The 25905-nt window shown below is 48.6% G+C and overlaps 3 protein-coding genes across 4 annotated transcripts; 2 read left to right on the plus strand and 1 right to left on the minus strand.

Annotated features, from left to right (window-relative positions):
- Positions 1-603: 603 nt before the first annotated feature.
- On the minus strand, positions 604-18379 carry LOC119376524 (ankyrin repeat domain-containing protein 16-like). Of its 2 annotated transcripts, none has more exons than XM_037646323.2 (4): positions 18110-18377; positions 17895-18053; positions 4077-4199; positions 604-953 (listed from the first exon to the last, which is right to left on the minus strand). In XM_037646323.2, exons 1-4 carry the CDS (start codon positions 18316-18318, stop codon positions 947-949), a joined length of 498 nt encoding a protein of 165 aa, XP_037502251.1. In that variant the 5' UTR covers positions 18319-18377; the 3' UTR covers positions 604-946. The 2 variants fall into 2 exon arrangements, with proteins under 2 accessions (XP_037502251.1, XP_049267389.1); XM_049411432.1 differs by lacking the exon at positions 604-953 and adding an exon at positions 1920-2025 and having other exon boundaries at positions 18110-18379.
- A 1489-nt stretch (positions 18380-19868) lies between these two features.
- On the plus strand, positions 19869-21608 carry LOC125756558 (uncharacterized). The gene has a single exon (XM_049411434.1). It carries the CDS (start codon positions 20343-20345, stop codon positions 21606-21608), a length of 1266 nt encoding a protein of 421 aa, XP_049267391.1. The 5' UTR covers positions 19869-20342.
- Positions 21609-23959: 2351 nt separating this feature from the next.
- LOC125756557 (uncharacterized) lies at positions 23960-24907 on the plus strand. Its single transcript, XM_049411433.1, has one exon. It carries the CDS (start codon positions 23960-23962, stop codon positions 24905-24907), a length of 948 nt encoding a protein of 315 aa, XP_049267390.1.
- Positions 24908-25905: the final 998 nt, after the last annotated feature.

The following is a 25905-nucleotide window of genomic DNA, read 5'->3' on the forward strand; positions in this document are numbered from 1 at the left end:
TGTTGCCTCTGCCGGGGGCCTTAAAGGTCCAATCACCCGGCGTCGGCTCAACCCCCAGGATCCCCTTTTCCCCGGACACGGCAAAGCCACGCACGGCTAGGCGTGGGAGGAGGTCGAAACCCCCCCGTTAGCTCGGGTCCGTGGTGTCGCTACACACCAAACGCCTGCTTGCGCAGACGCCCCTGCGGGGCTTTGAGATGCGTGGCTTCCTTTTCAGGAGTATACATGTTCTTAAGATGCCTCACTACTCTGGACACGATCAGTGCAGCCAGGCTATGCACTACAGAGCGGAGGTAGTGCATGTTGTCTCTGTCGGTGGGTGTGGCTCAGCTACCGCGCATGCATAGCTCGGCCAGTCGTGCGATCTCTGGTTGCTAGACAACGCGATTCTTGCTTCCTCTTTCTATCTTTTTTTGCTCTCTCTCACTTCTTTCTCTCTTTCTCATTCTTCCTGTGCTACACTTCTCTCTCCCCTCCTTCTCACCATCACATCTCTCCTCCTCACGCTCACTTCCCTTTCCCACCACTTTGCTACACTAACTATACAAGGCTATGCTATGCTCTGCTAGCGGGCCTGGACAGCTGAGTGGTTAGGACGCTCGCCTTCGGAATGAGGGTACGCTGGTTCGAATCCTGCCTCGTGAAAAATATTTTTTTCAGCAAGAATTTTGCTCCTTTCTTGATATATTTATTTCCATTCTCTCTGTACTCGTTCTCAGGGTTATTACAGGCCATGCCGTAGCGGTGAGTAGTGGGTTTGGCCAAATTCTGTGGCACATACCCATTCATGGTGATGATAGTTTTCGGGCATGGTTGCACACTTTATGCCAAGCAGGAACAGCTTCACCATTAAAAAAGTCATCCAGTTAGGAACTGCATTTCTACCCTGGTAATAAAATCAGCTTCACCACTTTCACCTAAGCACTGCGTTACTGCTGTTAAAAGCTCAGGATCTGTAACGGAGTAAAAAAAAGATCATTCACACAGACTGAAAAGTGATGACAGATATTATCAATTGTGCTGCACACCTCGGAAAGGTGCTTTGTAAGTGCGAAGCATTTCTTAGCGAACCCAAGGCACTTTGAGCGTTTCTATCTGTCTGTCTCACTGTCTATCTGTCTGTCCGCTTACGTCTGGGTGCCCTCGTGATCGCCTTAATTTGGTGTCGACCAAAATTGGCATGGGAGGGTAAGAGGATTTGACGAATATGACTGTCTGGTCATGACCTGAATAACGCGAAAATCCTGTCGCCTACATCGTCAAACCCTTTACTCCAGACGTGTGTAGCACATACCACAGGCCGCAGTGTACAGGTATGCGTCACAGGTGATTCACAGTTTATATCTACCCAGGAACGGCGAGAACAGACATTGGTTATTTAAAGCAAGTGTTAAGAAAACTGACGTCGGCAGCGTTGCCCGACAAATGCAAAGATAAAAAACGCCAGGCCTGCGCGGAAAGCGCAGCACAGTCCCGCGAAAGCTGGAAGAGCGGCATTTCTAGAGCCCGTTGTAAAATCTCTTAGGGCTACTAATACAAGTACACTAGCAAGGTACCACTACGCCATAAATCATGATTTTTGTGAAGTTGGGAAGCACCCACTACGCCATTATTCGTCATTCTGCGGAGAAGCCAGGTACCCACTACACATCTGTAAGGCATTATGTGCACTTTGTTGATGCAGCGGCTGATGACGAAAATTTATGGCTGAGCCCTTTGTAATGGTTTGGAAGCTTTTAACGACCCACTAGTTACGTAATTCGCATTGTTTGATGCCCGGTCGTTATTTCACTCTCCCCCACGCTATATAACATACATTAACGTGAGAAGAGAGAGAGAGAAAAAGAACTTTATTAAAACCCTGAGGAATGGATCATGGGGGCCTATGGGCTTCCTTGGAAACCAATCAAGTTCACTTGTGAGGAACCCACTACGCTATAAATCATCATAATTTTTGTGAAGTAGAGAAGCAGCCACTAAGCCTTTTTCATCATTCTTCGGAGAACCATGGTACTCGCTAAACACCTGTAAGCATTATGTGGATTTACTAAACCCCCTGGCCTTCTTACCCTTGAAAATAGAGCCAAAGTAGCGAGATTGAAATTCATGCATCAACTCCTTCACAACCATCTAAACATCGACACTACTACATATTTCGATAAACACAGCAAGACCTACACGTGACAAACACTCCTAACGCTAGCTGAATATACGCACCAATCTGACTGCTTTAAATACTCTTAATTCCCGAGAGCGATAACAGACTGGAATGAACTTGACCCATCATTGCTAACACTCTCTCACTAGACAGGTTCTCCACGACAATCAAGGAGGCTTTACTAACTAGCACGGTTAGTTACTTTATCACCTTACTTATTTGTGACCACAACATTTTCCACTAGTGTGTTCTGCTTATCTCTTATGTTTCTATTGGAATAGCCCTTATATTGTATAACGTGATTTAACTATGCTTGTATTTATGTATTTATTGCGTATTGTTGTACTACCTACTGTAATCTGTTGCTGTTTCTATGTATTACTATTTAAGTTATCACTTTATTTACTTTGTGAGCGACTGTTATTGATTTCGTTTTCTTATTGTCCTGTTGCTGTAACCCCCCTTTCCCTGCCTTGATCTCATACGAGATTGGCAGTATTTCTAAATAAATAAAAAAAATGTGCACACAAACTACTACACTTACAAAAACACATTGATCCACCTCTTAACACTTCGCTCAAAGCCATAAAATACAGCATAAAAGTGTTTGCTGACTGCTTCACATGAAACCGGTCCCCACAAGGCGTGGGATCTGCGGAATTTTTTTTAATAGATATCTTTGTGATGACGTGTTTTGTTATGCTTATAAGCACGACATGATGAATGTACTACGTATACATAGCTTGCATTGACGTAACTGCGCCCGACATCTTGGCCTACCAGCTGGTTGAGATTCTGCGTAAGCTTTTGCTGGAACGTGCGGAGCAAGAAACAGGCCAACAGATTAGTGCCGGTGCCCCCGAGCATCTTTCATACCCAAAACCTCGCGTTCCTTTGTGTTCCCCATTGGCGCGGCTGGCGAACAAAAGAAAGTGGGGAGAGCACAAAAGAACGCAGGGACCGAACAAGTGGGTCTCCTCTGCACAGACATTCTCTAATGAAATTATAGTCACTGTGGGCCGTGTTGGGGTACCAGCGCAGAGAACCTGTCTGTGACGTCACGTGAAAGCTATGTATACACTCGTCTGTGCATGCCTGGAAGTTTAATTTGTAAGAAACAGTTGGTTCCTTCCTGTCTCTTACCAGTCCCCCACCCCATTTTTATTTTCATTTTTCAAGATTTCACCAGGCACAACGCGTTAAAGGGGCCCTGCAACATTTTTTCGTCTGCATTAAGCAGTGCTGGAGTGTGTGTAGTGCTGAATACTGAGATGAACGCAACAAGAATTATCGAAATTGGTGCAAGGTAACAGAAGTTATTAGTCTTCAAACTTCAAAACCCCAGCAGACAATGAGACAAAAACGTTCCTTTTCGCATTTCGCTCTCCCACTGACGTCAAAGGCTGGTTTCAATCACCGCGCTTATGGATGGATACATACCAGTAGAATCTCCTCCTGGTGGCAGTTGTGCAGGACACCTAGAGTTGTTTCGTAATTGTTTTCAAGATTTCATTATAAAAACAGAAATTCTTTTGTATCTGAGGAAGTATAAGGAGTGCTTTTAATTTTTAGCACATAATAGTGTGGCCTAGCTGGGACCACATGAATTTTACATGCGACTTGTTGCGTCAAACCAATCAAAACGCCCAGCCAATGACGTCACTCTCATGTGATAAAACGTACTTCCAATCACAAAAATAGCCGTTGTGTGTTGCTCTAGTCCGAAACTAATGTGGTTTCTCTGTTGAAATAAAATTAGAACAGCTTCGTTTTTCGCGCTGCCACTTGCGCAATGACATCGTGTATTCCACAGTTCCAGAAGAAGCGATAAAAACGACATTTAGTTTGTGTTGCAGGGCCCCTTTAAGCTTATTAGGGACCAACTTTCCCAAGGACACCTGCGCGACTAACATGTTACCTGCACGATATGTGAAATGGTGTCCAACCATCCTTATTTCGTAGTCTTGTATTGGCACCACTTGCAACCAGTGCTTGAACCACTTCCAGGTCATTCTTCGTACATGCCAACATAAGTGGCGTCCTGCGAGCAAACAGAAAAAAAGTGCACAGTGCGCGGCTATTATTCTTATTCAGTGCAGCGAAATAACTATGTGAATTTTTAAAAAATGGTCCGACAATGAAAAGTAGACATTTAAGCACTTGTCTAGAACACAGCGCACGCGTAAACACAAAGGCAGTGTCTAGCGTTACGTCTAGACATAATGGTAGGAGCCATTGCAGTTACGTCTGGACGTAAGAATAACGAGCCTTAAAAGTTACGTCCAGCGTGACAATACAAATACAGCCCGTTAAACCAATGCCTCCTTGACTAGATGCCCGCCGCGTCGCTCGCGTTCCCATTGCGGCGGTGGTTCCCTCAGTTCCCCACAAAATCCGTAAGGCAGCGCTCGTAGCCTGACCGACTTCCGCCGGCAGCGGAAATACGCTTACCGCAGCAGACGACGTCATCAGTTCCGCCGCGCGCTGCGTTTGGCACCTCCGAGACGGTAACAGGCGTGATGGCAATCTTGGAGGCAGCAACACAGTGACCTCCGTTAGTAAGCAATTAAGTACGTAATTAAGTAAGGTGTTCCTATTCCCTTTTAACACAGCGCGGGCGTTTTAAGCGCCACAGGAAGAAATACCATTGCATCCGTCGCAGGCGTGCACTATAGGCGGCGCTCATGACCTGACCGCGGAGAAAAGAGAGGGAGAGGGTGCGGAACCGGGTTACCGGACCACGCGGCGAGCATCTAGTTAAGGAGGCATTGGTTAAACCTACCGAACCGATGGGCCCCAGTGGCACAGCGGCTAACGTGTCGTGCTCGGAACTGCGAGGACGTGGTTCAAACCTTGCTGCTCGTGAAGTTTTTTTTTTGTCGCAGAAGGTGTTGCAGAAGTTTGTTGCCAGAGAAGCACGACGCGGCTCGTGGGTTACGTGCGCCCACGCCTGCCCCTTCGGGGCAGGCGCGTGGGCTAAACAGCGCGTGGCCGCGACAGCGGCCAGTAGCGCGTGACGGAGACCCTGCCAACCGGCCATTTCGCTAACGCTCAATGGCCGCACTCGCGAAGCGAGGGCGAAGCCACGATTAGATTTCCGTGCCGTGCCCGAAGGGCACAGAGGGCCTTCACTGAGCAACAGGAAAGTAATGTACTCACGTTTGTGGAAAACACATCTGGACTGAAGTCCTAGATTTTTCCCAGCTCTTCAACAGGGAAATCTAGGGACTTTACTCTGGACCACGGTGTAAGAAAGAGTTAGGTGCTGACACTCGCCGTTCCGCTTGAGGAGAGGGCACGGGCAGATTGTGTTCGCCGATGACCTTGAGCCACGAGTAGTTTTCGCGGCGCGCGTTGAGATGGTGCTACGGTAAGGGGTCTCAGGGGCTCGCGCGGCGCTCATTCTGAAATTCGCGCGCAAAGGAAGATTTCTGCAAGCTTTGTGTGCATGACATTCTGTGATTTATAAACGCATTGCCCTGTGTCTGTGAGCCCTGTCAGTGCATTTGTTTTGCTAATTCGTGTATTGTGATTGAGTGCACGTTTAACTCGACGCTGTGTATGATGCCAAGTACCCTTTAATGGCCTTGTCGCTGCTGCACCTCGAAATGGGCAAAACATGTTTTGTACCGAACTGCAACTCGGGGTATAGGACTTGTGCGGAGCGTGTGTCGCTTTTCAAGGCTCCGCGTGAACCAGAGTGCTTAGATAAGTGACGACGGGCGATTCCGAGAGTAGACAGAGTATTGGAGCCGGCTGACCATGTGTGCGCGAAGCATTTCCCGGAAGAAGCGATCTCTGCAACATATCATGCAGAGTACAAGGGAAACGTCCTGTTGCATGCCCGAAAGAGACCTACGCTCTCTTCGGATGTTGTGCCTAGCATTTTCAACGGCTGCCCAAAATACCTGACCGTGAGGTGGACTGCTGCACCCCAACTCGAAGCTCGTTGAGCTGTTGAGAGCGGCTGAAGAATATTTTGCAAAAAATTCAGAAAGCCAGTCTGTATATTGGGAAACGGTGGAGCATGTGCTAGACACAAAGAGCATAACATTTCCATGTGCTGAGCACAAAGAAGAGGTGATAGCACATTCTCACTATTACATACAAACGAGAATGCGGCAGCACTGCAAAGCCGTAAGCACAAACTTGAAGAAACAAGCTCAAGAGAAAAAAAAGCAAGCAAAGCTTTGTTCATCATGAATTTTATTGCCAAGTTGCAGAATATATAAATTTTTCTTCCTTGTGAATTTATATTACAAAATTTTATCGTCCATTATAGCATATATAGTACCATGTAATATAGTTTTTATCTGTCACATAGCTTTTTGGCAGAATAAAGTACACGTTCAGCCCTTGTTTCAGCACATCATTCTTCACGTTCCAGCACGCCCCACTAGACCTGCTTATTGTAGAGGATTATATTCTATAATATTTCCTTTTGGTGTCTTGAAATGACAGAAGAGAATAAAAAATATGCATATTTGTGGACAAGAGCTGCACAAAAGACAAGTGCTTTAGGTAGTGCGCTCGCTTTCACTGTCTGATAAGCACTCATCAAGGTCGGTGCGGCTTCCTAAAGTGGCGCAAAGTATGGCTGACGGGATTAGCCCGGATTCAAAAATGTTCCAAAAGCCGGGAGAGTTCATGATTAAAATAGATACTCCGACTTAACAAAATATAACAAAAAACTACACAGACGTTTTGCCACCTATGCAGGTGGCATCTTCAGTATGAACTGGCACCGAATGAGCGGAGGTCACCCAGTCTTTCTCTAGTCTCGTATGTCTCTGTACACATCCGGTAGGGGGCCACGGTTGCTGTTGCACGCCGACCTGTCACGGCAGATGAACCACGACTCGAGAAGCTTTCTCTTGCCCCACCTTTGCTCCAGCCAGCGTCGTCGCATTACTGAAGTCGAAGGCATGCCCCGTCGTCCAGCAGTGTTCGACGAGTTCGCTCTTGGAATGTGTGGCATGGGTGGCTTTGGCGACGTCCCCTTTGTGCTCTTTGATTAGCCCGACAGTCCCAACATGGGCGCGGTCCGTGTTAACCAAGGGTTGACCTTCGAGACCCAATGAAGTTCTTCACACCATATCATGCAGCCGACATTGCCAGAGGCCAAAATGCAGCAAATGCGAGATGCTAAACGCAAAACTGGCAGGGGTCGCGTGTCAATTGAAGTTCTTAATAGAACGCGTGTAAGTTTCATGATACATTGGTTGAAACTTGTCTGACGAAGTTTTTTTTTTCGTTCAGTTTGCTAAGCAACTAGAGCGCAACAGCGATATCCACACGCACACACACACACAAACACGCACACACACAAATGCACACACATACGCACGCACACATCCTCACACGCACGCACGCATGCACTCACACCACACACCAATACGCACACACGCACGCTCACGCACATACATACAGGCTCACATACGCACGCACGCAAATGCACACACGCGCACGCATATGTCCTTACACACGCGCACGCACACATGCACTCACACAGACACACGCGCTCGCACGCACACACGCGATACACACAAACCGCACACACATGCACGCGCACGCACAAAAATGCACACACGCACATGCACACAGACGCGCACACATACGCACGCACGCACGTAAATGCACACACACACGCAGGCACATGCACTCACACACACGCAGACACGCGCACGCACACAAACGCACATGCATACAGACACGCACACATACGCATGCACGCACGCAAATACCCACGCGCACGCACATGTCCTTACACATGCGCACGCACATGTCCTTACACATGCGCACGCACATGTCCTTACACATGCGCACGCACATGCACTCACACACACGCCGACACACGCGCGCACGCACACACGCGATACACACAAATACGCACACACATGCACGCGCGCGCACACAAATTCACACACGCAAATGCACACGACGCACGCACGCACGCACGTAAATGCACACACACACACGCAGGCACACCAATGCACACACGCACATGCACACAGACGCGCACACATACGCACGCACGCAAATGCACACATGTACTAACACACGCAGGCACACTTGCACGCTCACACACATACACAGGCTCACACACACGCGCGCAAGCACACACTCGCAATACACACACGCGCACACACGAGCACGCACGCACACTATCGCCTTCCTTATCGCTAGCGTGCCTTCGCTCTTTGATGGAGACTGCCTCAAGTTAAGCCAAATCGCAAATGCCTTCGAGCTGCTATTCTTCGAGTTGCTATCTTTATAGCAGCTACCTCGAATTTTCACTCACGGCCAACGCTGCTTTTTTGCTCAGAACCAAAGACGCCGACGCCACCGACACCGGAATTTCAGCGAAACGAGCTCTTTAACGCGGTCGCGTCAAAATGCGACCGCTCTCCAGACGAACGTTTGCTGCTGTCGGAACATTTATATGACAAGAACGCTGTTGGGAAATAATCTTCCGACACAATTAAAAATCAATTTCGTTACTGCAGAATCTCAGTGTACCAATTTATTCACATCTATGTGCATAAGTATATCGAACGTAATAAACAAGCGAGGGTCCGCAGCAATAACCTACTACGCGCGGATCGGCGCCTTTCCCCAATGAGCCTCCTCTCCTTATGAACCTCTAGAGTCACTCTCTATGATGGATGGATGGATGGATGGATGTATAACGGCTGTGCCCTTTAGATCGGGCGGCGGCTCACGCCACCTAGCCATAAAGTACTATCATGATGTACTGAAGGATTGCATTCACTCGTGCCTTGATTGTATCCACCAATCGGTTAGCCTCCTCCTGGTTATTTCTACTCGTTTAAAGTCTATTTTGCCTTCACTGTCCCTAAACCCCAATGCTTTGAAAATTCCGCGCCATTATCTTGGACTGTAGGGTGAAGCCCTTTACAGAACATTATCAAATGTTCAGCCGTTTCCTCCTCCTCTCCACACGCACTACATAACGTGTCTGTGCCTTCGTATTTGGCTCGGTACGTCTTGGTCCGCAATACTCCCGTCCTGGCCTCAAACAGCAGAGAACTACCCCGAGAATTATCGTAGATCTTTTCTTTTGCAATTTCCTGCTTGAAAGTTCGGTAGGTCTCCAGTGATGATTTCGTAAGCATCCCCATTTTCCACATGTCCCTCTCTGTTTCCTTCACCTTCTTAACCGATGTTTCCTTTTGGCTTGGTATTCTGCTGTTGTCTAAATACTTGCTTGACAATTTTCGAGTTCGCTTCCTCCATTTAGTATCAACATTCTTCATGTACAAGTAGCTGAAAACTTTCCTAGCCCAACGCTCCTCTCCCATTTTTCTCAATCGCTCCTCAAATTCTATCTTGCTGCTAGCCTCCCTGCCCTCGAACGATGTCCATCCCATGTCACCCTGTACCCCCTGATTTGGGTATTCCCGTGTGCTCCCAAAGCAAGCCTACCTATGCCACGTTGTTTAATTTCCAATCTTGCTTGAACCTCTGATCTCATGCACAAGACCGCATTGCCGAACGTCAAACCTGGGACCATTACCCCTTTCCAAATCCCTCTCACAACGTCATACCTATTGTAGTTCCACAGTGCCCTATTTTTCATTACAGCTGCATTCCTGTTGCCCTTAGTCATTACGTATCTTTCGTGCTCCCTTAGGTACTCATCCCCGTTGTTTATCCATACGCCCAGATATTTGTATTTATCCACTATCTCCAGCGTGACTTCCTGTATCTTATGCTCACTGCCTTCATTATCATTAAGAATCATGATTGCCGATTTTTCCCTACTGAACTTCAAATTTAACCTATCTCCTTCATTACCGCAGATGTCTATCAATCCCTGCAGATCTTCCTTGTTGTCGGCCATTATACTATATCATCTGCATACATCAATGCCGGTAATGACTGTTCAACGTGTTTTCCTTGCTTGGCAAAAGAGAGGCTGAAGCCGAGTCTACTCCCCTCTAATTTAGCTTCTAATCCTTGTAGATACAATAAATAACAGAGGTGACAAGGGACACCCCTGTCGAAGCCCGCGTTGTATCTCTATAGGTTCGGATACCTGTTTTTCCCATTTTATAACTACCCTGTTACTTTTATAGATGTCCTTTAAAAGATTAGTTATTCCATCTTCCACATCTAGTGTGTCCAGTATTCCCACAAGTCTTCTTGAATCAATCACACTATCGTAAGCTCCCTTGATACCTGGAAATTCCAGCCACAGGGGCCTGTGTTCTTTTTCCGCTATTTCAATACACTGCGTCAATGAGAACAGATTATCCTCCAACCTCCTTCGTTTACGGAACCCATTTTGTAGTTCTCCCAGCACCCCCTCATTCTCCACCCATGTCTGTAGTCTTTCCTTTACGATCTGCATCACCAGCCTGTAAACTACTGATGTCACTCTTATAGGACGGTAGTTGTTTATATCAGCTTGTCCCCCTTTCCTTTATAGATCATGCTCATCCGGCTTAGTTTCCACCCATGGGGGCTTCACCATCCATTATTGCTTTGCTCGTGCTTCTCTTAATGTTTGCTTAGAGTTTGGACCTAATTTCTTTTAGATAATTGGGATGCCGTCAGGGCCTGTTGATGTGCTATTAGGAACCCTCTTCTCTGCCCTTTCCCACTTCGTTGTCCCAGTGGAGCCACTGCGCTAATTGGTCTATCCTCATCCGTTAGGGTGCATGCATCGCTTCCTTGTTTAAATTTTTCTGTCATCATTGTTCTTATAAATTCCATTGCCTCATCCCCTTCTAGCCTAACCCCTTGAACTGTAGTTATAAACCTGTTCCATGCTTGTCTTATTACTCAGAGAATTGAGATGGTTCCAAAACTTTGCAGCTGCCTTTCTATCCTTTTTGTTTACTTCCGCCATCCATTGGGCCCCCTTTCTTCTAATCTTTTCATTGATCAGATTGGAAGCTTCCCTTCTGCAGCTCAAAAAGTTCCGCCCATTTTCTTTCGACATCATCTTCCGGTTCACCCCTCTGTTTAGCATGCCTGTGTTCTCTGGAGGCTTCCTGACGTCTTACTATGGCTCTCTTACTTCCTCATCCCACCAGCTCTTGGGTTTGTGTCTCCTTTTCCCGGTTGATTTGGCTCGTACCTTAGCAAGCTCCAACTCAAACAGTCTAGTTAGATTTGTGTACGTCCACACTGTTTTAGTATCCTCGGTGATTACTTTCTCAATCTCTTTAGTTGCTATTTCTATTTGCCTTTCTGAATAAATATTACCCTGTGGTTGCTCATATTGCCTCCTTCCTATTTTCATTTCTCTTCCAAAACTCAGCTTGATACGTTTGTGATCACTACCCAAGCTTCTGGAACCATATTCATCTATGTTCATCACCCTTAGCCTATCATACATCCTATGTGACATCAGTGCGTAATCTATCGTCGACTGCAGCCTTCCCACCTCCCATGTTATCTGCCCTTCGCACTTCTTGGTACTGTTGCAAATGATTAAGTCATGCCTTTCACACATATCCATTAGCATTCTGCCTGTTGGGTCAGTATATCCATCCATATCTTCTATGTGCGCATTCATATCTCCTAATATAATTATCTCGCACTCTTCTCCTAGTTCATCAATGTCCTTTTCTATGCACTGCACCATTTCTTGGTTTTCCTCTCTGGCTTTTGCTCCTGTCCACAAGTATACAAAACCCAGGAGTATTGCCCTGCCACTTTCCCTTTTAGCCATAAATGTTCCTTGCACTCCTGCTTGACCCTTTGCCAGTCTGTACTTTTATGAATGAATGCCCCAATACCACCCCCATTTCTGCTGCCTTCTGTTCTATTACAATATTCCCATGCGTAGTCCGGATTGTTAGGAGGTTGTTCCATGTCCCTAATATGTGTTTCTACAAACCCATATACCATCAGCTTCTCCTCTCTTAGTGCTCTTCTATCTCTCCCCACTTCAACCTATTCCTGCCACCCTGCATGTTAATATACCTACATCTGAATTTGCTCGCCCTGCCTACGTCGATTTCTTCTCCCCCGGACTCTACGTGTCTTGGATATTGGTGCACTTTGAAATCGTATCTGTCCACTGGTGGCCTCAGGGCACTGGGTCCCCCTAAAAAAGCTGTGGCTTGGCGACCCATCCTATTACCTACCCTCCTGCCCGTGGCACCACTGTAATGAATGCCATCTGTGCAAACGGCGGAAGCCGGGCTCGTACACGTCTTTGTTTACCTCCATTACGCTGTAGCAGAGCTGCCGGCTCATAACTCTGAGACACAGTTAGCCTCTACCACCCTCCTTTCCATACCGCCAGACTGCCCCCAGACGTCTGGGATGGTGCATATGGTCACATGCACACCCTCAGGACTTCTCGAAGCTTACGCACCCCATCCTCTAACTGTCCTCTGAAGGTTCTGGCTCTTTCCCTTCAGGACATCGTTGAGACCAGCATGAATGACGAGGTTTTCACCCTCCATGCTGTCCCCTACCAATTCCTGTGCTTTGGCGCTGCATCGGTCATGCACTTTCCTGACTGGGCCTCCACTTTTACCCTCCTGTCTGCCTTCCACTGTCGTAAGGACGCCCTGCTCGACTCTGGCTACATTGGAGTCCCCCACCACTAGGACCCTTCTACGGTCCAGTCGTTCGCTTCCGGCTTGCTGATTGCTGTGATCTTGTTCGCACCCGCTGATCTCCCGTTCGCTGAGTGTCGCCGACTCGCGATAACGAGCCCGCTGCCGGTGCTCCTTGCTTTGCCCCGCCGGAAGACTGCCGCGCTACATCGCTGTAGCTTTTTCTCCTGCTGTCGCCTGTTCCTACATGTGCCACTGCAGCCCCTAGGTCCCCTTTCTTACCTGTTTCTGCCTGGGATTCCGTGTTGTCCGTTGCTTTCGCCTCATACTGCTCGGGACCAGAGTCAAGCACCATAAGCGCCTTTACCGCGCTCTTCGAGCTCAGCCCGCCTTTCCCGTTCCTTCCTTAGATCGGCCTCCATTTGTTCTACTAGGCTGGCGGTAGCATCCCCACCTCACGTGCCTCTCCGAGCTGCGCTTGGAGCTCAATTCTCTGCTTCTCAGCTCCACCTTCAGCTCCCCCTTTAGCTCCTCAATGCAAGCTTCCATGCGCTGCACGGCCACCTTCACTTTCTCACACAGCTGCACTCGAAGCTCGCCTCCTCAGCGTCGGCTAGACTGTGAGGCCCGTCTCATCTAGGTTAGCACCAGCACGTGCATTCCCCCGCACTACACGAGATCACTGGCGCCTGTGGTTTTTCACCAGTCCGCTTTAACCATCGCCCCGCCCGACCACGAACAGAACACACAAGTTCAGTCTAAAACCGTTAATATAACTAAACAGGCGCACTCAAACACCCTACTACGGGTTTTAAAACTGCCGCCTACCCCTACCCCGTTCACCACGTGGTCAACATTACTGCCAAAGATGCACTAAACCGCAAAATATAGTTCTTACATCATTTATCCCTACACCCCAACAACACAACGAGCATATAGAAACAAAAAAAGGAAAAAAGGAAGAGAACAAAAAGAAAACTTATTGCTTTGTACGCTGCTCCTGCACCGTCCAACCTCCGCCTGCCACCTTTCGCAGCCTCTAGAGTCACTGAAAAAATCAGAGTACCGCAAAGGTAGGCTGCATGCAGGCAACATTGGGTGGCGGCGGCCATGTCCCTTCCAGACCGTCCGGCGCATTGCTAGCGTGTGTTGAGAAGTGACCGATCTTTTAGCCTCAGTGCCATGTTACGCTCGGCAGAACGGCATTATGTGTGTGTTGTTTCTTCAAGAGGATATTAGAAGTGATTTCGAGTCATCGACAGGTATGGATCAACTGCGCGGTTAGCGGTGTAACTAATGAAACGTACGGCGAGTGTTGCCATGTGCTCGCAAACTCTCTTCATGGCTTCATCGGTCTCTTTTCGTGTCACGCCCAGGCGTGTTCACTAGGTCCGGATCTGTAAACATAGTTGCATTAGCGCAGTGACATCGTGCGAGATGCCATTTACTATCGACATTTGGTGAATCTTGACTGTTTGCGCTAGCTTTGCAGTCGGTGTTCAGGTTCACTGCACTCAAGAAAGTTATCAAACAACATCGAGGACATTCAACATTGCGTCCTTCGACTGATCGCTGACGCATAGCTTGCTTGCGCACCGTGCTTGCTGTTCAACTGGTTGATATGTCTAACAGAAGTTGTGTGTGTACTGTAATTGGAAGTTGTGCGCAACGTCTTGATTCGGAACGCCAGCAGCCGAACGCACGGGCGAATCGGTGTGCGGTAGGTAAGGTGATCTTACGATCCGATCACCATCTGATCTTACGATACGTAGAAAATAGGCCATCAAAATGATTGACATCACTACTTAATTGTTTCATTTCCTATTTCTTGTCTCCTTAATATTCCCAACGTTGCAATGAATTTGCAAATATTTTGCTGTGTTCCGACAAACAGTTCTTTTTTTGGCGTTGCCAGCGTGTAAACAGCTGGGGTTTGGTTTCTGCACTGCTGCACTTTTTTTTCCATAATGCACTCTTATTAAAACTTCCTCGGCACGGTGCTTTATGTTCTTTTGATCAGAAATAGCACATCCCGGAATTTTTAAAGCGCATGCTACTGCAACACAGTATGTATATAGACCTAGGACTCGCATAAAATCGACTCCCTCAATGCGTGGTATCTGCTTTTTTTTTTTTTTTTTTTTTTTTTTGCTGTGACCATTTCTCACCAACTATTCAGTATTTTAAGGGTACGCTCGGTGCAATGCAGCATTAGCAGAATTTTTTTGCAACAAATTTAAAAATACACTTGATAACATTGTCTTATACCAAGTTTATCAACAGAGTTCCACGCTTATGTTTTGTGCAATGCCAAAGATCATGCCACAATTGCCTTCAAGGTATACCAGTAAACAGTTATTATTTTAATAAATCTTCGATTTCGCTCTCGTGCGTGACACGCTTATAACTCGGATAGCATGCGTAATCTATTCAACATATCGAGATATAAACAGCCGAGCAAATAGAAAGTTATGTAGTTTTCAATATCGCTGACCATAGCGAACCGAAAAGGTGAAGTATCCTGTCGCATAAGATCTTTTCCAGCAATGTTAGTGTTGTTCACTGCAGGAAGGTGTGTTATTTGAGGGGGGCGAATTCGTTCAGGCCAACTATGCAGCCACGTAGAACGGCGCTCTTTGACATGAATTTTTTCCCACACGGCAAACGAGATTCCCAGAGTAGCTCACCAGTAACGTTCGATTGATGGTGAGCATCTTCTGGCATCTGCATGCAGTGACGTAGCCAGGGGGTGGCACACCGGGCCCGTGCACCCCCCCCCCGAAAAAAATGTCTGCTTACGCCCCTGTCTGCATGACACGCTAAAAGAAGCGACGAAGTACTTCTGGGGACCGTGGTACTGCTAAATGTCCTGCCACGCTCTGCATTGAACGCGCCTGCGCCCAAAGCGCTTGGAAAGGATATGGCGGCGAGAGGTCACGTGATGCGAGTAAGCCAATCGCGTCGGCGGCGGTGCACGGAAAACCGATGCGATACTCTGAAATTTTTCCAGTGACTCTAGCAGCCTCTAGAGTCACTGGAAAATTTCAGAGTACCGCAAAGGTAGGCTGCACGCGGGCAACATTGGGCGGCGGCGGCCATTTCCCTTCCGGACCGTCCGGCGCGTTACTACCTTGTGTTGAGAAGTGACCGATCTTTTCGCCTCGATGCCGTGTTACGCTCGGCGTAACTTCAATATGTGTGTGTGTGTTTCTTCAAAAGGATATCAGAAGTGATTTCGAGTCATCGACAGTTATGAATCGACTGCGCGGTAAGCGGTGTAACTAATGAAACGTGCGGCGAATGTTGCCATGTGCTCGCGAACTCTCTTCGTGGTTTCATCGGTCTCTTTTCGTTTCACGGCCGGGTGTGTTCGCAAGGTCCGGAGCTGTATAGTTGCATTAGCGTAATGACCGTGCGAGATGCCATTTACTTTGACACTTGGTGAATGTTGACTGTATGCGCTAGCTTTGCAGTCGGTGTTCAGGTTCACTTCATAGCGCATTCGAGAACCTTATCGAACATCGCGAACATTCAGCATTGCGTCTTTCGACTGATCGCTGACGCATACCATACTTGCGCACCATGCTTGCTGTTCAGCTGGGTGTTATCTGTAATAGAAGTGGTGTGTACGGTAAGTGGAAGTTGTGCGCGAAGTATTTGCCTCGGTTTGGAACGCCAGCAGCCGAACGCACGGGCGAATCGGCGTGCGGTAGGTAAGGTGCATCTTATTTTGCGAATACGTTGTCATTTCCTGACAGATAGGTAGAAAAGAGGCCATCGAAAATGATTGACGTCACTACTCGGTTGTTTCATTTCCTATTTTTTGTCTCTTTAATATTCCCAACGTTGCAGTGCATTTGCAAATAATTTGCTGTGTTCCGACAAAGCTTTTTTTTGCGTTGCCAGCGCGTAAACAGCTGGGGTTCGGTTTCTGCACTGCTTTTAATTTCAACTTTATTTTTCCGTAATGCACTCTTGTTAAAACTTACTCGGCGCAGTGCTTTATGTTATTTTGATCAGAAATAGCACATCCCGAAACTTGTTAACGCGCATGCTACTGCAACGCAGTATGTATATAGATCAGGGGCTCGCATGAAATCGATTCCCTCAATGCGTGCGAGGATAAGCCGATTTTTTTTTTTTTTTTGCTGTGACCATTTCTCACCCACTAAACAGTATTGTGGGTATGCTCGGCGCAATGCAGCATTAGCAACATTAAAAAAAAAAAAATACGCTTAAAACATTGCCTTGTACCAAGTTTATCAACAGAGTTCCATGCTTCAGGTTTGCGCAGTGGCAAATGATCATGCGACAATTGCCTTCAAGGTATACAGTAAACAGTTATTATTTTAATAAGTCTTCGATTTCGCTCTCGTGCGCGACACGCTTATAACTCGAAATGCATGCACAATCTGTTCAACAGATCGAGATATAAACAGCCGAGCAAATAGAAAGGTGTGTATATGTACTTATCAATATCGCTGAACATAGCGAACAGAAAAGGCGAAGTATCCTGTGGCATGAGAGCTTTTCCAGCAAAGCTTGTGTAGATCGCTACAGAAAGGAATTCATTCCGCGGCCAACTATGCAGCCACGCACAACGACGCTCTTTGACTTTAATGTTTCCCACACGGAAGGCAAAAATATGCGAAATTCCCAGAGTAGCTCGCCAGCAACGTTCGGTTACTGGCGAGCTACTCTCTGGCATCTGCACGACGCGTTTAAAAAAGCGATGAAGTACTTCTAGGGACCGCTGTACTGCTAGGTAGGTAGGTCAAAACATTTATTAGCCATTAAATGGTTACAGAGAGGTGATTGCCGCGCTCTGCATTCAACGCGCCTGTACCCAAAGCGCTTGGAAGGGATATGGCGGCGAGAGGTCACGTGATGCGAGTAAGCCAGTCGCGTCGGCGGCGGCGCGCGGAAAACAGATGCGATACTCTGAAGTTTTTCTAGTGACTCTAGCAGCCTCCGCCTGTTAACGCCACCTGTCGCAGCCGAAGGAGAGCCAAGGCGGCGAACACAACCTGGACGCGGCGCCGGCGGCAGAGTCATCACCTAACTTAACGATAGCGGTGACTACGTCTGGACGTAACCCTAGCCACAGCCAAACACAAAAGTAAACCCTCGGTAGCAGACGCACAATGGTCTACGTGCAATAAAAACGATCCGGGCATATACAACAGCCATCTCACCAGTCGGCCCTTTTCAGAGGATCTATCTGGCATCCTTGATCAATGAGAAACTGCACGATGTCAAGTTGAGACAGCTGGGCAGCTTCGTGTAACGGCCTTTTGCCGTCATAGTTCTGGCTTTCAAGGAGCAGCCGACAGTGAACTTCTTCGCAGAGGAATCTGCAACAGAAGTAATATGTCAGTTGTCGCCGCTCCTCGTCTCGGTCGACTCTTACCGGAGTATGTTCAGAGAACCGCATCTACACGCAATATGAGCCAACGTGTCACCACGCTTCCCATGAGTTATCGTTCGTAAGGAGAGCGCGGCCTGCTCGACGTCGTTGCCGCATTCTTTGCTGAGAATAAGCCTCATATCATCCACGCTACCACGCTGCGCATGCTCGAAAAGCCTTCGTGTTACTTCATATGAGGTGCAGTGTACCATACCTTCAGGGTCTGTGGCAGTTATGGCACAGAACACTTATACTACCATTTACAGAAGGGAAACTGTACCTTTAACAGTGCAACGGAAATAAGTGTAGCGGTGGCGTTGTGAACTAAAGTATCCGACCAAGAGATGACGCTGCGAAGACTATCATCATCATTGCGCCGGGGCAATATGGCAATATGGCTGTCGCACTGCTGGCGGTGGCTAGCACCATGGAAACTCTATGGCTAGCACTACGGTCCCTAGAATATACTGGCTAGTCTGCCGTCTCCGCGCCGTCCCCATGCAAGGCCGCGTCCGCGCAACGGATGCTTGCGCAGGGGGCGCTGCGGTCAATCGGAGCGCCTGCACGGTGCATGTCGCGCAGGAGGAATCGGTGGAGTATTGCGCCTTGCCTTTTATTTTGCGCTCCCGCATGAACTCCACGTTTTCGTTCTGTTCGTGTGGGCAGGGACTGGAACATCTTGAACCGACCAAACATTGCATTCAATGTCGTCTCTTGTCTGGACACTGCCGTGATCACACTAAGATCAGTGGTGGATCCAGACACTCATTTAATACTCGAAGCAAAACCAAAGGGCCAAAAATTGGCTTTTATTTATTTTTTCTTAAGGAGTTACTGTTATCACAAGACTGCCATCATTATATATATGCTGTTAAATTGTCCTTACGAAAGTACCAAACATTTCTAAGATCAGTTTTTAATAAGCAAACAATTCTGAGAGTAAGAACGTTACTTCAGATATATTTAGTGTGCTAAGTCTCGTAATCATAAAGGTTGGTTCTCGATGTGTTACGGAGACAATAAACGCAATGCAGTTCTCAGAATGGGTGAGTATATTACTTACAGACATTGTAATGTTGGAGATTACGATAAGCTAAGTTCATGCAATTTCGCTCCAAGTGTTATTAGATCTATTTACTGTCCTACAATATATATATATATATATATATATATATATATATATATATATATATATATATATATATATATATATATATATATATATATATATATATATATATATATATATATATATATATGTATAGACAAAGCTTTATTTTTGTCCAAGCTTGCTGCGGTCCAGGGAGGCGGCAGTCGGGGGACTATATAGCTATAGTGCCTAGAATATACTGTATGTTCTAGGCACTATAATATAGCTCTACGATGACGCCACAAATAAGTTGCGCCTCCAACAGGCTGAGACATTTGCAGCAGAAGCTTGGCACATCAGAACCATGTGTATCAGCCGAAGAACAGACATATGGTATCTTTTCCACGAGTACCTTGCCACAAGGTTCGAAATTATAAAATGAAGGGGGTGTTGGCTTTCATAATGTGCGTTGTATTTGGTTTTTGGCTCCTCCACTGAAAATATATAGGTTCGTTCTTTAATGACACTGTTGCATGCCGAAATGAGCGGGAAATAGGCTCGAAGCGCAGCGAATACTCGAAGCGCAGCGAGTACAAGAAATACTCATTCGCGGCACAATAAATACTCAACCAGATGTGTCGTTCAATGTCAGTTTGTCGACTGCTAGTGTGAGCGCCCGCATGTGCCGCCTATCTTATCACTAGCGCCACCTACAGCGCTGCTACGCCGACTCAACATCAAGCCCAAGCGAGGGAGGGGTCAGGTTCGCTACCGCCGCCGCGACGGACGGTCACGGTTTTGGCGCGCTTCGCTATGTTCTTTAATAAATAGTTTGTTACCTTGCTACTCTCGCCTCAGCCTTCATGCCTCAGCCATCACGCCCAGCCCTCACATCTGGCGCAGTCGACGCCCGAGCCTTTGTGCAGCCACTCAGCCACGCAAGAATGCAAGCGCATCAGTAAGCAAGCGAGCCAGCCTTCGCCCCGCGACAGCCGTTCCGCCATTCCTTTCTTTGTCACCGCCAGAGCATTTCCCGCCGTCCGCTCGCTTCCATGTGCGCGCCTGCGTGCGCTTGCTGGTGGACTCACTGAGTAAGAGTGTGCTTCGTGCGTAAACGTCAGCGTGTAGCCGGCTCGGCGCAACGCCATGCCGGGAATTGTGTGGCAGAATCTCGACCCGGTGACCATGTCGCGCCTCGGCGTCGACCTCATACGCGAAGAATTGGCCCGCCGACAGCTGGACATCACGGGTTCGAAAGAGGAGCTCTTTCAGCGTTTGCAAGCCGACATTCAGCAGCAGCGTGAAGCTACCCCCTCGGTTGAAACGAATGAATCCGCCTCGACCGCTGCGGCGCCTTTAACGCTGGACCCAGCCACTCTGCAGAGCCTCGCCATGCTGTTCCAGCAGCTACCTCGCCCTGCAACAACGGTGACGACACTGCCAGACCTGTCATCGTCCATTCCGCAATTTGCTGGTTTGCACAGCCACAGTGTCAATACATGGCTTGACGACGTGCGACGAGTACAGCAGCTCGCCTCGTGGGACGACGCCACCACACGCCTGATCGCAGCTAGCAAGCTGAAAGGCACGGCGCGAGACTGGCATCTCGCGTTCGGCAACCAGTACAGCACCTGGGCCACGTGGAGTGCCGCCCTGAAAGACACATTTTGTACAGAATTGTCCCTCATCGAGTGGCAAGAGCAGGTCATGAGGGTAACCCAGGCCCCGTCCGAAAGCTTGCACCAATATGCCTTTGCCAAGTTGAAGATCATTGAGCGTTGCCCCGTTCACCTCTCGGAGGCCCAAAAGATTGACTACCTGCTGCATGGTTTACGGGAACAACACATCCTCGCCGCCATAGCAGCCAACCGGCCTCCCACGGTAGCTGAGTTATTTCTACCTGCACTAGCCTCGACAAGAGTGCGCAACATCTGCACGCCAAAGCAAGCCCGTCACCATTTGCCATTTCTGTGTTGCCGCCGACGCAACCCTTTCGTGCCGCTAAGCCCGCAGAGCGACAGCAGCCTCGCTCAGAACAATCGACACCACAGTCCTCCCGAGGGGCCACACCAAAAACGCGCATTTCAGAGCTGCCCACCGAGCAACAAGAAGCTACTTATGCAGCTATTTCGGCACAGTACGGCGCTCCAGCTTTTCGTAGTGGTCAAGACCTGTCTCAAGCTGTCTGCTACCAATGTCATGCCTTGGGTCATCTGGCATCCAAGTGCCCTACGCGCACCAGCCGCTTATCATCATCAGCGCCTCCAACCATGCCAAAGACACAGCAGCCTCCAGCACTGCACAGTGCACCCGTTACACTTGACGGCTCACAGCAACAATGCCCCTTCTTCAACGCAACTCTCAGTGGAGTCGGTGAATGTGAAGCGTTTCCTGACTCTGGGTCCAAGGTGACATTAATATCTAAAGCTCGTGTGCCTGCAAGCATGATCATCCCATGGACCGAGCCTCCACTCGTGGTGGTAGGAGGAAGCACAGTGCTACCTGTTGGTGCTGCATTTTTGAAGATATCCATTGGTCCAGCCACAGGAGTGGTTGAAGCTGCTGTTTTGGAAGATAATGTACTTCCCCTCATTATAGGTGAGGACTGGTTCTCAGCAGCACAAGCACGCCTTATATTCGAGCCGCCGAAACCAGCGCAGTTGCAGCATACAGCCACGAATATCACCGTTACCGCAAACCAAAAGCTAGTCCCAAGAATGGCAAATGCTGTGATCCCACCAAGGTCCGTCCTTTTTCCTGAAACCAGGCCCAGTTCCAAAGACTGCCTACAACGTGATCCGTTGCCGTTGCCAGAGCAGCCACCATGGCAAGCGTTAGCAGCCCAAACGTTGCCCTCAAGTAGCCCTCCTCTAGCGTCAAACTTCGCCGCTTCCGACACGGCGCTCGTGCACATTCATCCTGACATTCCACCGGCTCGCGTTGGCAGCCAGCTCACCCTCACGCAGCGGTCAGTTATAAAAGGTATACTGGCCGAGCACAACACCGTTTTTGCTCGCCATGATGATGATCTTGGCCACTTCACTGGTATGCAGCACCGTATTGACCTGCTACCTGATGCTTTACCGTACAGTCGGAGCCCATACCGGTACGCTACAGAAGACAGGCAGTTCCTGGAAAATCAGGTGAAAAAGTTGCTCCATCAAGGTATAATACTCCCGGCTTCTGGCCCGTGGGCCTTTCCGGTTGTTGTGGTGACCCGTGGAGAAAAAAAGCGCTTGTGTGTGAACTATAAACCTTTGAATGAACGCACCATCACAGTAGTGCACCCGTTGCCCTTGGTAGATGACATCATTCAGGACATATCAGGTTGCGCATACTTTGCTACCCTGGACCTGAAATGTGCCTACTGGCAAGTGAGTTTACGCCCACAGGACTACGAGAAGACAGCATTCATTACTCATCACGGCACATACATGTGGACACGCATGCCATTTGGACTGAAAAACGCTCCGTCCACTTTCCAGAGAATTATGCAAATAGTGTTCCAAGATCTGCAGCCTAGGCCTGAGAGATGTGGAGTCCGTGCCTATCTTGATGACGTCCTTGTTTATGCTGAGTCATTTTCCACGTTTGCAAGCATCCTGCGGGAGGTGTTGCAATTGCTGCAGGCCAATGGACTGAAGGCTTCGTTGGAAAAGTGCTCTTTTGGCCAACCCTCAGTTAGGTTTCTGGGCTTTATTATTTCCAGTCAGGGCCAGCTCCCAGATCCTGATAAAGCTACAGCCATGTGTCGCATCCCAGTTCCGCGAAACCAGAAACAAGTGCTGTCCTGGGTGCAAACAGCAAGCTTCTATCGTCGTTTTATTAAGGGCTTTGCGAAAGTGGTCGCCCCTTTGCAGGCACTTATCAAGGCGCCCACGTTTGTTTGGAGCTCTGAATGTGAGCAGGCCTTTCAGACTATCCGGGCCGCCCTCACCCAGCCTCCCCTTTTGGCGCACTTCGACCCCATGGCAGCCACAACGCTAACCACAGACGCTTCGCAGGAAGCCATTGGAGCAGTGTTATCGCAAATCCAAGACACCAGAGAATGTGTCATTGCCTACGCCAGCCGTGGACTTACGTTGGAGGAACGCAAACTGCACAGCAATGTATGGGAGTGTATCGCCGTTCACTGGGCAATCACCGTGAAGTTCCGTCAATACCTCTTAGGCAGAAAATTCTCTCTGGTCACAGACAACTGGACTGTTGCCTGCTTAACGTCCAACGTGCGGCCATCTCGTCGGTTCACTTCTATGCTCATGGACTTAGTAGAGTTCGATTTCACCGTGCGACATCAGCCAGGACGCCAAAATGTTGTAGCCGACCACTTGTCTCGTTTGGCATGTGCTGTCACACAGTCTTCGCAGTCGCTGGCTACGATGCAGCAAGAAGATTCCGAGTGCGCTGCGATTTTTTCACGCCTAGCCAATGAAGAAGATCCAGCCGAGTTCACCAAGCTAGATGACATCTTATACCGCCGACTGCCATCGGGAACGTATGCAGTCGTAGCTCCGTCCAAACTGCGTCCTGCCATTCTACAAGCATTACACGATGGTGCAGGGCACTTTGACACAAAGCGTACGTTGCTCAAGGTCCAGGATCGTTATTGGTGGCCTGACATGGACCGATCAGTGGAGAGATATGTGTCATCCTGCCAGTGCTGCCAGCAGTTCAATCGCCCTACCTCGCGCAGTGTAGGTCTTTTTGGAAGAATGCCTACCACGGACATTCCATTTTCCAGCATAGCAATCGACCATGTAACCATGCCACCCATCAACTCAAAGCGCTACATTCTCAACGTCGTTGATTTTGCCACCCGCTATATCGTGCCCGCAGCAGTTTCGTCCACGTCTACGGGCGACGTTATCAAGCATTTGCACAATGTGTTCTACATTTACGGCACGCCAGACCACTGCCTCTCGGACCATGGCTCAGCCTTCGAATCCAATGAGTTCAAGCGCTTCATGAGTCTTCATTCAGTGGAGCTCCATTTCACAACTGCCTATCGTCCTGAGGGCAATGGCTTAGTCGAGAGGAGCAATGGAACTCTCCTGGCAGCTCTCCGCAAGATCTGTGCAATGGAACCACTGTCATGGCCTACCAAACTTCAAGAGGCAGCATTTGCAGTAAACACGTCCATGAATGCCAGCACGAACTTTACGCCATTTCAGCTTCTCTATGGCTACGTACCGAAGATTCCACTCCAACAACATCGTCCGTTCCAGCACTCCGCTCTTGCCGAGCGCATCCTCGACACAACAGTGCAGCGCTCCGAAGCAGCCGCCAATTCTGAAGCAGCTCAAAGTGCACGCAAAGAGCGCTACGACCGCAGCCACCGTTCTCACACCTTTACCGTCGGTGATCTGGTCTGGGTGAGACGACAGGCTCCGGTTGCCAATGAGAAAATGGCACCTCGCTTCAATGGTGTTTACCGCCTCATCGAGCAGCTTACACCATCCACATTTAGGGCTTTACGTGTGTCATGCTTGACATCTCGTTTGGTTAATCAACCACGAACGGTGCACGTGTCCCAGCTTAAGCCTTATGTACCACCAGTTTCTCCAGTGACCGAGCAACAGCCCGCCGTCAATGCAGAGCCCACGCCTGCCTCAGGAGCAAATGTTGTCGCCTCTACAGAGCAGCAACAGCCTCAACGGCCTCAACGCACTCGATGTCTACCGAGCCACCTCGACGGCTTTGTGCTCGAGTGAAATTGCAGCGTTTCCGCACATGTGTGTGAGTGTGTTATCGTGCGTGTGACAGTGTGCAGAAGCAGTTGACCAAGAGACTTGGTCAGTCAGACTGGGGTGGGATGTGAGCGCCCGCATGTGCCGCCTATCTTATCACTAGCGCCACCTACAGCGCTGCTACGCCGACTCAACATCAAGCCCAAGCGAGGGAGGGGTCAGGTTCGCTACCGCCGCCGCGACGGACGGTCACGGTTTTGGCGCGCTTCGCTATGTTCTTTAATAAATAGTTTGTTACCTTGCTACTCTCGCCTCAGCCTTCATGCCTCAGCCATCACGCCCAGCCCTCACACTAGCGCCGACCGCACATGTTTCGCGCTGCTTATTTCTTTCGTTTGCTTTTTTTTTTTTTGAGGTATAGGGATAGCTGACCGTTCTCTCGCATCGTAGTACAAGGTATTCGAAATCGGTCACATCTCCAAAACAGAGAACACACATGACAGACTCGCGCTGCTTTTCGCCTTTCGACTATTCACGTTTAGGTTGTTCTTCGGTATAGGTCTCCCTTTCGCAAGCGGGTAGCGAGCACACATGTCCTCATGAAAGTATCAAAATAGAAACACTATTTTTTATACGCTTTAGACCACCGAAAAAGAGCCTAAAGTGTCCCATCCAACAAGCGACGATCGAGGATTCGTCACTGTACAATGGCTTCACGTGAGAAAGCAGAAACATGATGGTTTCATTCCTTCCAGGCTGTCAAAGTGTGACGCTAAAGGCGATGCCAAGCATCACGAATGCTCATATCCATCCCAATGCATTTGAAAAATTAAGGATGGCACCCTTTTCAACTTTTCGGCGATGAATTAAGTCATTAGGGGGTTATTTTTGTATTCCGACAAAGTCGAGAAAGCTGTGGCCCCGTGGGTAATTCTCAAAGCTTTATTAAAAATATGAACAGGTTAATTAGAATAATGACCTCCCGAACGCCAAAAAAGCCCTCTACCCAAATTTCGCCTAAC

The sequence above is a fragment of the Rhipicephalus sanguineus genome, unplaced genomic scaffold (genome assembly GCF_013339695.2).
Source record: "Rhipicephalus sanguineus isolate Rsan-2018 unplaced genomic scaffold, BIME_Rsan_1.4 Seq12652, whole genome shotgun sequence".
Classification (NCBI taxonomy): domain Eukaryota; kingdom Metazoa; phylum Arthropoda; class Arachnida; order Ixodida; family Ixodidae; genus Rhipicephalus; species Rhipicephalus sanguineus.